The sequence below is a fragment of the Oncorhynchus mykiss genome, chromosome 19, assembly GCF_013265735.2.
Source record: "Oncorhynchus mykiss isolate Arlee chromosome 19, USDA_OmykA_1.1, whole genome shotgun sequence".
NCBI classification, from domain to species: Eukaryota; Metazoa; Chordata; class Actinopteri; order Salmoniformes; family Salmonidae; genus Oncorhynchus; species Oncorhynchus mykiss.
In genome coordinates, this window is record NC_048583.1 from 56,833,754 (window position 1) to 56,850,122 (window position 16,369).

Below are 16,369 nucleotides of genomic sequence, written 5' to 3' on the forward strand. Positions count from 1 at the left end.
CACAGATCGGTACATACTGTAGACCCGTGTCTTACCATCTTCTTCTCACTGAGGTCAATGTCGCCTGAAGATTCTCACATGGTTGAATCCTCAGGGTAAATTTGAACGGATCAAATCGTGTAGTTAAAAGGATCATATCATAACTCTTTCACAACTCATTAACAGTAATTTTGCCATATCACAATTAGGCCTAAGTTGGTCATACTGATCTATAACATGAAAGGTTTATGTACGAATTCTATGCAGTCAAAGTCAAGTGAACTATTTGTTCCCATTCATAAAGCGTTTATAGCTAAGCACTTCATGGTAATTAACTGTGCAGATTGCCACTCTGATCTAGAACACCAACATTCAAAGTTGATGTATGAATTCACATTGTGGGGATCTTCATGAACATTTGACCTTAGTGGGTAGAAGACGGTAAGTCACAGGCCTATACTGGTCTGTGGGAGAAATGGGGCAGGCACAGGCTATATCATCAGCATAATTCTCCAAATGTGGTTTGGCCTTTTGACAAATTCACTAACCCTGCTTTGGAAGAAGCACACTTTTAAGAACAGCCATTATGGTGACAGTACACTGTCATCATTATGATGCATTTATATACAGTGCCTTCATTCCTACCCATTGACTTACTCCATATTGTGGTGTCTTACAAGCCTGAATTTAAATCTCACTCATCTACACACAATACCCTTTAATGACAAAGTGAAAACGTGTTTTCAGACATTTTTGCCAATGTATTGAAAATTATATATAGAAATATCTCATTGACATAAGTATTCACACCCCTGAGTCAATACTTTGTAGAGGCACCATTGGCAGCGATTACAGCTGTGAGTGTTTCTGGGTAAGTCTCTAAGAGATTTCCACACATGGATTATGCAACATTTGCCAATTATTATTTTCAAAATTCCTCAAGCTCTGTCAAATTGGTTGTTGATCATTGCTAGACAACCATTTTCAAGTCTTACCATAGATTCTCAAGTTGATTTAAGACAAAACTGTAACTCGGCCACTCAGGAACATTCACTCTCTTTTTGGTCAGATACTCATGCGTAGATTTGGCCTTGTGCTTTAGGTTATTGTCCTGCTGAAAGGTGAATTCATCTCCAAGTGACTGAACCAGATTTTTCTCTAGGATTTTTCCTGTGCTTAGCTCCATTAAGTTTATTTTTTTATCCTGAAAAACTCCCAAGTCCTTAACAATTGCAAGCATGCCCATAACAAAATGCAGCCACCACTATGCTTCAAAATATGGAGATATATGTGTTTTATTGGATTTGCCCCAAACATAATACTTTGTATTCAGGACAAAACGTTCATTGTTTTGTCACATTTGTTTGCAGTATTACTTTAGTGCCCTGTTGCAAACAGGATGCATGTTTTGGAATATTTGTATTCTGCACAGGCTTCCTTCTTTTCACTCTGTCAATTAGATTAGTATTGTGGAGTAACTACAATGTCATTGATCCATCCTCAGTTTTCTCCTATCACTTATTTAGGTTTGCCATAACAAAGGGGCTGAATACTTATTGACTCAAGACATTTCAGCTTTTCGTTTTCAATTAAAAAAAACATAATTCCACTTTGACATTATGGGATATTGTGTGTAGGCCAATGACAAAAAAAATCTACATTTAATCCATTTTAAATTCAGGCTGTAACACAACAAAATGTGGAAAAAGTCAAGGGGTGTGAATACTTTCTGTAGGCACTGTATATATATAATATATATTCTAACAAAAAAAATCTCATTCGGGGTCTCAACTTACTGTTGAGAGTTAGAGTAGTAGAATACACAAGGTGCACTCACTGATGGTCTCTCAACTAGCCCATGTTAGTTAAACATTTGTAGATTGGTAAATTAGTCTAGATAGTCTAGCCAGCTATCTAAAAATGTAGTAATCATGGAATAATTACTCAGGAGCCCTGACCTCCAGGGGGCCCCCATTGATTGTTTTAGTCACTCTCAGTCAGATATCATACTAACATGGCATAGGTCATAGTGAAATGTGTATAATTGCAAGAAAGTAGCTTTAAAACGGGAACAATGTGTCCCCACCCTACGGCAAAGCGTTTAGAATAGCAGGAAATAGCTGTAAAACTGCACACAAAACATTCCGTAAAACAAACTCATGTGATTACTTTTTGTTAGTAAAATACATTTTCTAATTAACAGAGGGTATTATAGTTTTTAATCCCGGTTAGAGTTAATGTGAGGTAATGTTTAGCGGTTAATTAAACAGCTAATAGGCTTATGTGTTTGTAGATGCTGAGGTAATGAAGCTATAGCAACCAATGTGATAATGTTTGGGGTCATTTTTGCTTGTTTTTGCTGTTCTCCAAATAGCATTTTAGAGTTTTTAAATTTCAGTAAATAAGCTTAAACTCTCTATTTGGTGTGGATCCCCCGTTCAGACATCACTAAAACTCAGACCCTGGTTACTGCCCTGTATACCTAAATATGAGCTCTTGCATATCATGGCAGGATATATTTAATTAACCTTGTCGCCCTGTTGTAATGCGTTGATGAAATGCTTATAGATGTGTAATACATGCTTTACGGATATGTCGTCAAAGTAAATAGTTACCCAAAAGTATTTCCACAATGCAAAGTTTTTCTCGCGCATTTAATTCATTAACTGGAAACCTTTCCAAAGCGCCTCCTTACCTGGAAGTTGTTGATGAACGCGGGAGTGGCTGGCGCGTACGGTGCGTAATGTCCATAGACTGGGTACATAACATCCAAACAACTCATGGTAATGGCACGGTGTCCTCTCCGGGCAGGGAAGGGAAGTGTAGCGCTATCGTATGGAAACCGACGTTGCGACAGAGAGACAACATTCCGTTCGCTAGCAGCAATGCAACGAACTAAGCAAGGCGCTCCAGCTCGGTCAGTGGCAATGCAACGAACTAAGCAAGGCGCTCCAGCTCCGTCAGTGGCAATGCAACGAACTAAGCAAGGCGCTCCAGCTCCGTCAGTGGCAATGCAACGAACTAAGCAAGGCGCTCCAGCTCCGTCAGTGGCAATGCAACGAACTAAGCAAGGCGCTCCAGCTCGGTCAGTGGCAATGCAACGAACTAAGCAAGGCGCTCCAGCTCCGTCAGTGGCAATGCAACGAACTAAGCAAGGCGCTCCAGCTCGGTCAGTGGCAATGCAACGAACTAAGCAAGGCGCTCCAGCTCGGTCAGTGGCAATGCAACGAACTAAGCAAGGCGCTCCAGCTCGGTCAGTAGCAATGCGCAGCAAGCAGCACGAGGCTTGACATCACCCCAGAGCGCGCTCTCCACTACTGCACGCAACAACAGCTGTGCTCTCAGATTGTGCTGAGAGAGGTTTATAGAACAAAACAGACACAAGAGTGTTCTGTACATCTCGACCCCACCCAGTAGTGGTTCCCCCTAAAATAAATGTTTGGATTTGTAATGTGTTTACATATTACATCACTATACTGTATACAGGACAATAGGCTATATTGTGTATACACTGAGTATACTAAACATTAGGAACACCTTCCTAATATTGACTTGTACCCCTCTTTTTCCCTCATAACAGCCTCAGTTCGTCAGTGAATGGACTCTACAAAGTGTGGAAAGTGTTCCACAGGGATGATGGTCCAAACTCCAATGTTTCCTACAGTTGTGTCACATTGGCTTGATGTCCTTTGGGTGCTGAGCCATTCTTGATACACACAGGAAACTGTTGAGCAGTGTTGCAGTTCTTGACACAAACCGGTGCGCCTGACACCTACTACCATACCCCGTTTAAAGGCACTTAAATCTTTCGTCTTGCCCGTTCACCCTCTGAATGGCACACAAACACAATCCATGTCTCAATTGTCTCATAGTTTAAAAATCTTTCTGTAACCCATCTCCCCCCTTTCATCTACACTGATTGAAGTGGATTTAACAAGTGACATCAATAAGGGATCATAACTTTCACCTGGATTCACCTGGTCAGTCTGTCATGAAAAGAGCAGGTTTTCTCAATGTTGTGTACACTCAGTGTATGCATTGTAAGGTATGCCTATAACAGGCCTATAGCCTAACCTGTTTAGGAACTATAATGTTGTTCTCATGGATGGTCAGTCCTTGCTTCCATAGCTCCATCTATACATTTCAGAGTCGTTACATTTTTCCAGCCCCATTCCAGCTGTTTACTAAAGAAAAGTGTCAGGGTGGCTTTTGAGTTGTTGTTTGAATCCCAGACTGTCCGATTAAGATCAGAATTGTACTAAGAAGTGTAAACCTGGTATCATTTGTACAGTAATTGTTTAATAATTGTAAAGGTTATCTGTTATTATCAAACAATCTATTTTTCAATCAATGCTTTCCATTTTCCCTGATGTAATCTGCCTTGTGCCACAGCAGAGTTTAGTTGGTGGGACCCGTGCTCCACTCGTACCCCTAAATGAACTATCCCAGGGTTACACATAGGCCTACAGGAGAATCACATTCATAATGTACTGTACACAGTTACAGTAGTAGAGGTAATTTAACAACCAGGTGGCTTCCTGTCAACCTTCCAAAGGTGTATTCCATATGAATGAAGGCGTTATGATGGCCTTACATCCCAAAATCCATATGGGTTAGCATGTCTGAGAACATCAGAGCTGTTTGGTGGGATTCTCAGAATGACACATTTGGGTTAACTAAAGGGAACACACACTGGCCATACCAACACCAGGACAGGAAAAACGACACAATTCCATGACAAATTATCACCCATCAGTTAAACAAACAAGGCCCTTTCCTCACACACCATGTCATCTGTCATAGTATGGTTTGAGAATGAATTACAAAATAAAATAATTCATACATTTACCCTACCACCCAAACCACCCAGGTTTTATTCTGGCTTGATTCTGTCCAGGTTTGATATGTTAGATGTTCTGTCTGAAATGTGACCCATTAACAGTTTAAAGGAGCAATGTGGCACTTAAAAGCTTTAAAGGAGCCTGATTGGGTCGGCATGCCAGTATTTTTGACAGACACTCGGGAACGCAAGGGAGAATAGTGTGGAATATTTGTAGACTTCCTTTGACGAGTGTCAGATGAGATGGAATGCCTCTGATGTCTGTTGCCGGACGAGGCCGTTGGGAAGTTGGATGACGTCGTGTTGCTGCTGAGGTGGGGGGACACAGACGTCGCTCTGTCAATCCCTAGATGTCTACAGTAGGTTTGGACACCGTGTTTACTAGTTGTGTATCAACAATACGTTTACACATTAAGTTGTGATTCAGCTGTTGTGGCATCATTTCATTTATAACCTGGTGGTTTTCTTATTTTTGCTCCTTTGATGTTGTTGTCTGATATTGTACATACAAACCCAAAAATGCTTCAGAGGCACCTGCTATAAATCACATAAAAGTTACATGTAAATGTTAGCCAAATGTAGTAGAATATAATATAATAGGTATTTTTCAGATATAATCAGGTCTGGAAAGGTTTGGTTCCATTTTGTCTGTTGTTTAGGACGCAGCAAGGCACTGGAGCCAGAGGAAGTATGTGATGCAATGTTGGAGCGCTCCAACTTACAGCGTGATCAACAGCTGCAGCTGACGAAAGGGAGACCTCTAGTATTAATGACCATGACTCTCTCCCTCGCTCTTCCCCAGCAACACATAAACCGCATCGTTGCCTTACAGCACTCTGCCCTCCCTCTGGAACAGCCGTCTACAGTCATTTGTCTCTATTGGGCAATGGTGTGTGTGTGTGGTTAGCAATGCAACACTTGTCATACAGTGACCAAACTAGGAAAGGGAGGAGGGCGAGTGACTCAACCCGTTGCCTGGAATAGAGTGTAGATGTAGGGAACAAGCTAGTTCAAAAAATTACTTTGTTTTTGTATACATGTTCATGATAAGCATCATTTCACTAATTTATTATTTATTACAAATTTAGTTTTGTATTATTATTCAAGCACAATAATGTGTGTGTGTGTATTTCTGTGTGTGTATATTTGTGTGTGTGTGATGTGCATGTGATGTCTGTGCTCTAGCCAAAAATAAACACAAGTAACATCACTGTTGCTAATGACCACCCCACCAAACACTTCCTCTGGGGCGGCAGGAAGCCTAGTGTTTAGAGCGTTGGGCCAGTAACCCAAAGGTTGCTGGATTGAATCCCTTAGCTGACAAGGTAAAAGTCTGTCGTTCTGCCCCTGAACAAGGCAGTTAACCCACTTTTCCCCGGTAGGATGTCATTGTAAATAAGAATGTGTTCTTAACTGACTTGCCTAGTTAAATAAAGGTTCAATTAAAAAAATTATGCTAATCATTTCTGCACAGGCTAAATGAGAACTGCTCCGAGGCCTCTGATTGGCTAACCTGTTGAAAGAGGTAATGGCACGACTACTTAGACCAGGCTTCTGATCGTTACACCAGGAATACTTCAGAACCCATGTTGTAAATACCTGTTGAAAAAAGATGAAGTAACATCCTAGAACATGACGTCATCTCAAAATCAAATCAAATCAAATGTTATTGGTCACATACACATGGTTAGCAGATGTTAATGCGAGTGTAGCGAAATGCTTGTGCTTCTAGTTCCGACAATGCAGTAATAACCAACAAGTAATCTAGCTAACAATTCCAAAACTACTACCTTATAGACACAAGTGTAAGGGGATAAAGAATATGTACATAAAGATATATGAATGAGTGATGGTACAGAGCGGCATAGGCAAGATACAGTAGATGGTATTGAGTACAGTATATACATATGAGATGAGTATGTAAACAAAGTGGCATAGTTAAAGTGGCTAGTGATACACTGTGGTCAGTAAAAGCACGACTTGCACAGAACACGTGAGTCGAGCCGGACTGATCTCACATCATAAATAACTACTCAATATTATTTTGTAGATCAGTCAGTCACAATTTACCCATGATGCTGTACATCACGGTCTTGAATATGTCCATAGGCTGTGTACTATACCGTGTGCATGGAAATAGCACAGATAGCCTGGTTAATCCAGACTGAATTTAGCTGTTGTTCTTCACTTCAATGGTGAGCGCAGTGTTCATTCTGGTTTAACCAGGGTATGGAAGATTGAATCTGAAACCATTTACCATAACCACTGAAACAACAAAGCCTTTATTGAGGTCTCAGTCTGGCGTGGACCCAAGAGTGTCTGCTACTCTTCTGCTCCCAGAATTCCAGGGTTGTTTATCCATCCTGCTTTAGCTCCATGCAGCATGTGTTAGAGAGACAGAGACATGCATACAGCTGCTCAACTGTCCCGAGCCATCCCTTACGGCCTGACTGCTCAACTGTCCCGAGCCATCCCTTACGGCCTGACTGCTCAAATGTCCCGAGCCATCCCTTACGGCCTGACTGCTCAACTGTCCTGAGCCATCCCTTACGGCCTGACTGCTCAACTGTCCTGAGCCATCCCTATAGGCCTGACTGCTCAACTGCCCTGAGCCATCCCTATAGGCCTGACTGCTCAACTGTCCTGAGCCATCCCTTACGGCCTGACTGCTCAACAGTCCTGAGCCATCCCTATAGGCCTGACTGCTCAACTGTCCTGAGCCATCCCTATAGGCCTGACTGCTCAACTGTCCTGAGCCATCCCTATAGGCCTGACTGCTCAACTGTCCTGAGCCATCCCTATAGGCCTGACTGCTCAACTGTCCTGAGCCATCCCTATAGGCCTGACTGCTCAACTGTCCTGAGCCATCCCTATAGGCCTGACACAAAAACAAACACACACACACACACACACACACACACACACACACACACACACACAAAATCATACAGGTCTGGCTGGTTCACAGTCAAATGTATCCTTGTTAAACCACACTGAATGCTGCATTAACATAGCAAGACACAACAGTATACAAGAGAAGAGTCTTGTGATGGCTATAAAGTTGATTGATTGAGAGACTGACTGGCCAGTTTCCAATGTGAATCCAGGCAGTCGGCAAACACAGCCACTTTCGCCTCACTCTGCCTGTTTATTAATGGCTAACCCTCTCAAATGGACAGAATGTGAATTAACAGCGTGGCGGGAGTAGCTGGCGGGTGCCACATTCCTCCCGCCGCACGGCCGTGCGTCTCCTTCCTCCTTTCCGCACGGCGTGCATGCCGCGCTGCCGCCGGGTCGCTGATGTCATATACACTGCTGGGAGGGACAGGGGGGGGGGGGACAGGGGATTGTCACCTTCCCAACAGACACTCTTCCAGAGGGGAAGACAGAGGTTCATATAGGGGGGTCAGCTACCCGTAAAGAAGACATGGATGTGGGGACAAGGCGGGGGTGGGGAGGAATCACAAATGTGGCATGTCACATGGTCAAACAGTGGCTGATTTACAGGCGATCGGGTTCTGTGGCAGCCACATGGTGTTGGCGCCTCAGAATGCCAGGTATGGAGGAGTGAGATCAGCGGTTGCTTTTAGACGGTACCTTTGGAACTACGCAGGGAAGAGAGTTGTTGGTGCAGGCCACCAAAGTATTTCCCTCCTTGCCTCTGCATCCTTTAAGTGACTCCCCCTGATTCTCCACGATGCCCTGGGTTCTGGTGGTTGGGTCTATGTACGACATGGCATGCATCCCGAACCACTCGAAAGATAGCAAGGCTAGTGAAACACTAGAATGCAAGCCGAGAGGTCGAGCGATCGAGTCATCAAGAGAAACTCAAAAGGGAGGGAGGGACGCAAAATAGAAAAGAGTGATGAGAGAAAAGGAGAGTGAGAGACACATATGAAGTGATCAGCCATACAACGAGCAAGGTTGGGTACGGGGCGGAGACTACTGTAAATAGTGAGGTGAGAGACGGCGAGAGGGAGTAATAAGAGAGAGATAGATTGTAGGAAAGAAAAGGTGGAGAATTAGGGCGGTACGGCAGACCCTCGTGCCTCTTACCCAGAGCAGCTACAGCCAGTCAGCCCAGAGAGATCAGACTGTGATTTACTTAGCGGTGACATCATGGAGGCCGCAGCTATTTTTATTGGCCGGTAAAAGTGCCAGATCGGCTCCACGCTATGCCACCTGTCCGATCAGCTCCGATCACAAAAACCCTGGGAAAAAGTCAAACACGGAAAATGATTGTGAGTTGAAGAGAACAATATGAGACTGTGTGTGAACGTGCTACTGTCTGGGAAATGTTCAACGGAAAATGATTGGGAGTTGAAGAGAACAATATGAGACGTCTGCGAACGTGCTACTGTCTGGGAAATGTTCAACGAGACAAGCCATGTTTGGAGTCCCGGGTTCTTCCGCGGACATCACTTCCTGGTGCATGTCGTTTTTTACAATATGTGGTATATCCGTACAATCAGGATTTGAATTATACATCGACTCGAATTGTCACATACTATTTTCAGCAGGCAGGGAAGAGGTAACGTCAACGTAGAGACATGTCTATGCAGGGCACATAGTTGACCTGTTCGAAGCAGCCTCATGACCCACTGCTCACCCCCCCTCCCTTACCCCTCCCTCCCCCCTCCTTGTACAAGTGGGGTTGGGGAGGTAAGGGGGTGGGGTTATTCCTATCCCCCTGCCCTGGATGTCTTATTTGCCATCTGACTTTGGCCCCTGAAAAACGTTCAGTGGTAACCGAAGTTCGTCACACAACTCCCGGTCGATGATGTCACCTCCCGAGACGGTGATTGGCCAATGAGTGGCATCTTTATAAGAAGAGTGAGAGGAGAAGATGTGGAAATGAAACAAAAACATTATAGTGAGATAATAAACAAGATAAATATAGACATGAACTGTATCAGAGTACAATGTAGAAAGTCTCAAATCTCAACAGACATTTATCGACGTTCCACCCAAAAGTTTTTCCAGATTTTTTTGTTGATGCTGAATTTGATCTATAATACTTTCTGTTGTGTAAACCTTTCTAAGAATTGTCACATTTCTGCTTCAATCCCAAATTACATAACTGTCCCCTTTTATATGCCGAGATCCAGTTTGTGACAAGAAGAGAGATGAAAGACACGAGACAAGGACCAATATTATCTGTCAATGTGAGAAGGCCTTTTGTATTGAGAGGTCATCCTATGGGTTAAACTAAAAGCTAAACGACATCTCCGGTCAAACCACGTCTTCACCGAGGCAGTTTGCTATCTACCCCCAGCCAACTCCTCTAGGTATGTTGCTACACCAGACTATTATGAGAGTTTACTTGTATACAGGTATCAGGAGCTTGCCCCTTTTCTCATATAGCCTTTAATAGCCACTGTGCTGATGCCCAGGTCTATATTGACATTCTACAATTACATTATAGATGATTGTCTGCTCCCAACTATGTAGTAACAGTTTGGGGAAGTCCCTTAGCTGTTTCAGCATGACAATTCCCCCGTGCACCAAGCGAGGTCCATACAGAAATGGTTTGTTGAGATCGGTGTGGAAGAATTTGACTGGCCTGCATAGAGCCCTGACCTTAACCCCATTGAACACCTTTGGGATGAATTGGAACGCCGACTGCGAGCTAGGTCTAATCGCCCAACATCAGTGCCCGACCTCACTAATGTTCTTGTGGCTGAATGGAAGCAAATCCCTGCAGCAATGTTCCAAAATCTAGTGGAAAGCCTTCCCAGAAGAGTTATTATAGCTGTTATAGCAGAAAAGGGGGGGACCAACTCCATATTAATGCCCATGATTTTGCAATGAGATGTTCGATGAGCAGGCGTCCACATTCTTTTGGTCATGTACTGTATGTTATGGGACAAGCTGGAGTCATTTGGTCTAAATGGTAACATCCTGAAATGCCTTGTCTCCATGTACAGTATGATAATGTGAAATGTTGTGTTCAAGTCAATGGCTGCCTTACTGACTGGTTCGTCGTTGACAGTGTTGTGAAACAGGGTTGCATTGTATCACCTAATCCGGTGTTTCTATGTCAAAGGGTTTTGTTATATTTCAGTCTTCTGTGGTGTATATAAAGTGTAATATTGGGATGCAAACAAAAAATGTAATACATTACAGCTCTATATCTGACATGGTACAGGTGTCTTCTTTCTTTTAAACTCATAACCATGTGTGTGAGGTGTATACTTTTGTTTCAAAGTAGATTTGTTTAAGACTACCTCAAATCACTCTGTGTGACCCTGATTTAGCCCACTGCTGTAAAAGGTTAATGATCTCACTCTGGCCATAAAAGCTCTAGGAAAATGTGTCTGTCTGAACAAGTGTCTGTTCTTTCATATGCAGATGAATTATCCCAGCTAGCACATAATGTTCTGAGAACCATATGTTTCTTAGAGCTTGGTGAGAGTGTGGTTGTCCTATGGTTATAGAGTTGCTTGGCTTTGAAACATTGTCAGCACATTTAAGGAACTTGACAAAATAACATTATTTTCTTGGAATGTCATTACTTTAACGGATTGTTTCTAAAAGTTCAAACTTGGTTACATTTAATTAATGTTCTAGGAACGTTCTCCAACTGGTTTGACATTTGGGAATGTTCTCAAATAGGAACAAAGAAACAACATTCTCCAGAGGGAATTTCTAAACTTCAGCATAACATTTCCTACAGGTTTCTTCATGGTTCAGTATAAAGTCTCAGAACATTAACACAACTTTTCATCAAAAACACAAAAAAACATTAATGTTCAAAGAACATTCTAATAACGTTTTTGAAAAACATTTAAATTACATTCTCAGGTTCAACAAAACTCTATCCTCTATCTTGTTAAAGGAAAACTCTACCCAAAAACTATATTTTGGTATTTGTTTCATTAGTCCATTGTTGATATAGTCCCAAAATGTTTTGCATGTCAGCAAAGCAATTGTGCCTGAGCTCCCGTTTATACACTGTAGCAGACTTCGTTTTTGTTTATGCATACATGTGTATAGACGATGTAATGTTTTATAGAGGAGGCGTGTACCATGTTGGACTATGATTGTTTTTGTTTATGCATGCAGACTCGACAACCTTGGTTTCTCAAATGATTGCCTCGCCTGGTTCACCAACTACTTCTCTGATAGAGTTCAGTGTGTCAAATCGGAGGGTCTGCTGTCCGGACCTCTGGCAGTCTCTATGGGGGTGCCACAGGGTTCAATTCTTGGACCGACTCTCTTCTCTGTATACATCAATGAGGTCGCTCTTGCTGCTGGTGAGTCTCTGATCCACCTCTACGCAGACGACACCATTCTGTATACTTCTGGCCCTTCTTTGGACACTGTGTTAACAACCCTCCAGGCAAGCTTCAATGCCATACAACTCTCCTTCCGTGGCCTCCAATTGCTCTTAAATACAAGTAAAACTAAATGCATGCTCTTCATCCGATTGCTACCTGCACCTACCCGCCTGTCCAACATCACTACTCTGGACGGCTCTGACTTAGAATATGTGGACAACTACAAATACTTAGGTGTCTGGTTAGACTGTAAACTCTCCTTCCAGACCCAGATCAAATATCTCCAATCCAAAGTTAAATCTAGAATTGGCTTCCTATTTCGCAACGAAGCATCCTTCACTCATGCTGCCAAACATACCCTTGTAAAACTGACCATCCTACCAATCCTCGACTTTGGCGATGTCATTTACAAAATAGCCTCCAATACCCTACTCAACAAATTGGATGCAGTCTATCACAGTGCAATCCGTTTTGTCACCAAAGCCCCATATACTACCCACCATTGCGACCTGTACGCTCTCGTTGGCTGGCCCTCGCTTCATACTCGTCGCCAAACCCACTGGCTCCATGTCATCTACAAGACCCTGCTAGGTAAAGTCCCCCCTTATCTCAGCTCGCTGGTCACCATAGCATCTCCCACCTGTAGCACACGCTCTAGCAGGTATATCTCTCTAGTCACCCCCAAAACCAATTCTTTCTTTGGCCGCCTCTCCTTCCAGTTCTCTGCTGCCAATGACTGGAACGAACTACAAAAATCTCTGAAACTGGAAACACTTATCTCCCTCACTAGCTTTAAGCACCAACTGTCAGAGCAGCTCACAGACTACTGCACCTGTACATAGCCCACCTATAATTTAGCGCAAACAACTACCTCTTTCCCTACTGTATTTAATTTATTTATTTATTTTGCTCCTTTGCACCCCATTATTTTTATTTCTACTTTGCACATTCTTCCATTGCAAAACTACCATTCCAGTGTTTTACTTGCTATATTGTATTTACTTTGCCACCATGGCCTTTTTTTGCCTTTTACCTCCCTTATCTCACCTCATTTGCTCAGATCGTATATAGACTTGTTTATACTGTACTATTGACTGTATGTCTGTTTTACTCCATGTGTAACTCTGTGTCGTTGTATGTGTCGAACTGCTTTGCTTTATTCTTGGCCAGGTCGCAATTGTAAATGAGAACTTGTTCTCAACTTGCCTACCTGGTTAAGTAAAGGTGGAATAAATAAATAAATAAATAAATACATGTGTATAGACGATGTAATGTAATATAGAGGAGGCGTGTACCATGTTGGACTATGATTGTTTTGAGTGTCTCAATACTCAACTTGAGTGGTCCTCAAGGCGGTTTTATTAATAAATCATCTGTATCACACTTAAATACTTTTTTTTTTTAACTAACTCTGGATGGGTATGAAGGGTAGGCGGATGGGACTAAACCACACTAACTGTCAAAGGGATACACAAATGAGGACCATCCGTGAATCTGCGTGCGTGTGTGTGTGTGTGTGTGTGTGTGTGTGTGTGTGTGTGTGTGTGTGTGTGTGTGTGTGTGTGTGTGTGTGTGTGTGTGTGTGAGGTGAAAGGGTCGCTCTAAGTCTATCATATAGGATCCTGCGCACCACAGACTACATTTCCACAGGCAGAGCTGCTGGCCATGTTCTGTCCTTTGCGACACAGATGCCATCTTGTGGTCAGGACATAGAATGACAAGACATTGGCTACAAATAAACACATCAAGCGAAATCTGTCAAACTTCATTTTAGTTGGTTTATCATATGAAATTGCAATTTCTCAGATGCTGAGAGTCAAATTAAATAAATAAGACCACTGAAAATAGCAAAAAAGATACACCTGAAATTGCTTTTTGTGACTGTAAATTAAATAATCTTCCTCAGAATTGGGTGAATTGGATAAAAAGTATGGAGTTAGCCTTTTTATTTTATTTTAATAAGCCCTAATGTAAGCATCTGTATACCTAAAAACTCAACAACAACAAAAACATAGGGTTCTCAAAGGGTTATTCAACGGGGACAGCTTTCTACACAGATGAATGAATTGGTTTTACGTATAAATATTTTCACAATAAATAAAAAATATATATATATATATTCCAAAGGTGAAAAGGTTCGAACCATAAATGGTTACACTAGAAACAAGCCAGAAACGGTTTACAAACGTATGGATAAAACTTTGCTTGAAATGGAAAGATTATCTTGAAAAAAAGCATACAACTTCCAGTGGGCCTACGGAAATTCTGAGTTATGTGGGGAATTTAAGTAGGTCTATATCAGGGAGGGACAACATTGCTGAGGGATGGGGGCCACAGCCAATTCTGAACTCATCATGAGGGGACGCAGTGCCCGACTCGGCTGTTCCACTTTTCACACAGGACCATATTCCTTTGTTACATGGGCTACAAAAACGCCACAGGTGTAAACGCGGGAGACGAGCTGGAGCCCTAGTGAAATTGAATGGCGCTCTCCTACGTTCTGTTGGCAAATGTCCAGTCGGTAATACGATGGATGAGCTTCGTTCGAGAGTCTCCTATGTGAGAGACTGGAACAGCTGCTATATTATATGTCTTGCTGAAACGTGGCTGGATGATCACGCCATGCATGTAGTACTCCATACAGCGGCAGGATTGTATGGTGGCTCTGGGCAAATCGAAAGAAGGTGGAGTGTGTTTTTTCATAAATAACAACTGGTGTGCTGCCTCCAGTGTAAAGGAAATCTTGAACTTTTGCTCACCTAATATAGAATACCTCATGGTAAGCTGCAGACTCTTTTATCTACCAAGAGAGTTCTCATCTGTAATTATCACGGGCGTCTACATCCCCCCCACAAGCCAACACTGGCACTCAATCAACTGTACGGGGCCATAAACAAAAAATAAACCGCTCATCCAGAGGCCGCGTTTCTGGTGGGCGAAGACTTTAACGCGAGGAGACTTAAAACTGTCCTACCTCACTTCTAACGACACGTCTCCTGCACCACCAGGGCGGCGCTAAAACTCGAAAACACTTTTATTCTACCCACAGAAACACATACAAAGCCCTCCCTCGTCCTCCCTTTGGCAAATCTGACCATGACTCCATTATTCTGCTTACAAACAAAAGCTCAAACAGGAAGTACCAGTGATGCCCTCAATACAGAAGTGGTCAGATGAAGCTGATGCGAGATTGTTTTGCTAGTACAGACTGGGATATGTTCCCGGGATTCGTCCGATAGCATTGAAGAGTTTACCACAGCATTCACGAGCTCCATTAATAAGTGCATACATGATGTCATCCCCATAGTGACCATAAGAACGTATCCAAACCAAAAACCATGGAGTACAGGCAAAATCCGTGCTGGGATAAAGGCTAGAGCTATTGCTTACAAAGAACGGGACAAGACCATGGACGCATACAAGAAAGCCCCCTACGACCTCCGATGAGACATCAAACATGCAAAAGGACAATATAGGAGGACGGTGGAATCCTATTACACTGTCTCTGACACTCGTCGTATGTGGCAGGGCTTGCAGAGGACAACGGATTACAAAGGCAAACACAGTCGTGAGTTCCCCAGCGATGCAGATCTCCCGAATGAGCTAAATGCCTTTTATGCTGGCTTTGAGGAATATAACACTGTTCCATGAGTGAAAGACCCTGTTTTTCCTGAATGACTGTGTGATCTCGCTCTCCGTGGTAGATGTGAGCAAAAAGTTTAAACAGGTTAACAATCACAAAGCCGCCGGGCGGAATACCAGGCCGTGTTCTCAAACATGCGCAGACCGGCGGGCAAGTGTCTTCACAGACATACTGTATCTACGTGTCCCAGTCTGTAATCCCAACATCATTCAAGCTGTCCACCACTGTCCCTGTTCCCAAAAGCTGCAAGGTGACCTGCCTAAATGACCATCGCCCTGTAGCACTCACAACTGTAATTATGAAGTGCTTTGGAAGGCTGGTCATGACACACCTCCGCCACACTGACCCTCAACACGGAGGCCCCTACGTGGTGTATCCTTAGTCCCCTCCTGTGCTCCCTGTTCACCAACAACTGGTTGGTAAACGCATGACTCCAACACCATCATTACATTTGCTGATGACACGACTGTGGTTCTGGTACTTCCTGTTTGGAGCTCCATTCTTGTGTATTTTATTTTATTCCTCGTGTTACTATTTTATTTTTTAACTCTGCATCGTTGGGAAGGGCTTTTAAGATAACATTTCACTGTAAAGTCTACACCAATTGCATTCAGTGCATGTGACATT

The 16,369-nt window shown here is 42.9% G+C and overlaps 1 protein-coding gene across 2 annotated transcripts in view; it reads right to left on the reverse strand.

Annotated features, from left to right (window-relative positions):
- LOC110498161 (transcription cofactor vestigial-like protein 2) overlaps positions 1–3,284 on the reverse strand; it is a 13,002-nt gene extending 9,718 nt beyond the window's left edge. Inside the window, exon 1 of one of the 2 annotated variants that reach the window (XM_036955129.1) lies at positions 2,675–3,284. In XM_036955129.1, the coding sequence (XP_036811024.1) occupies positions 2,675–2,761 (87 nt within the window). In that variant the 5' untranslated portion in view covers positions 2,762–3,284. The remainder of the gene's footprint in view (positions 1–2,674) is intronic. The other variant, XM_036955128.1, reaches the window with a different exon arrangement.
- Positions 3,285–16,369: the final 13,085 nt, after the last annotated feature.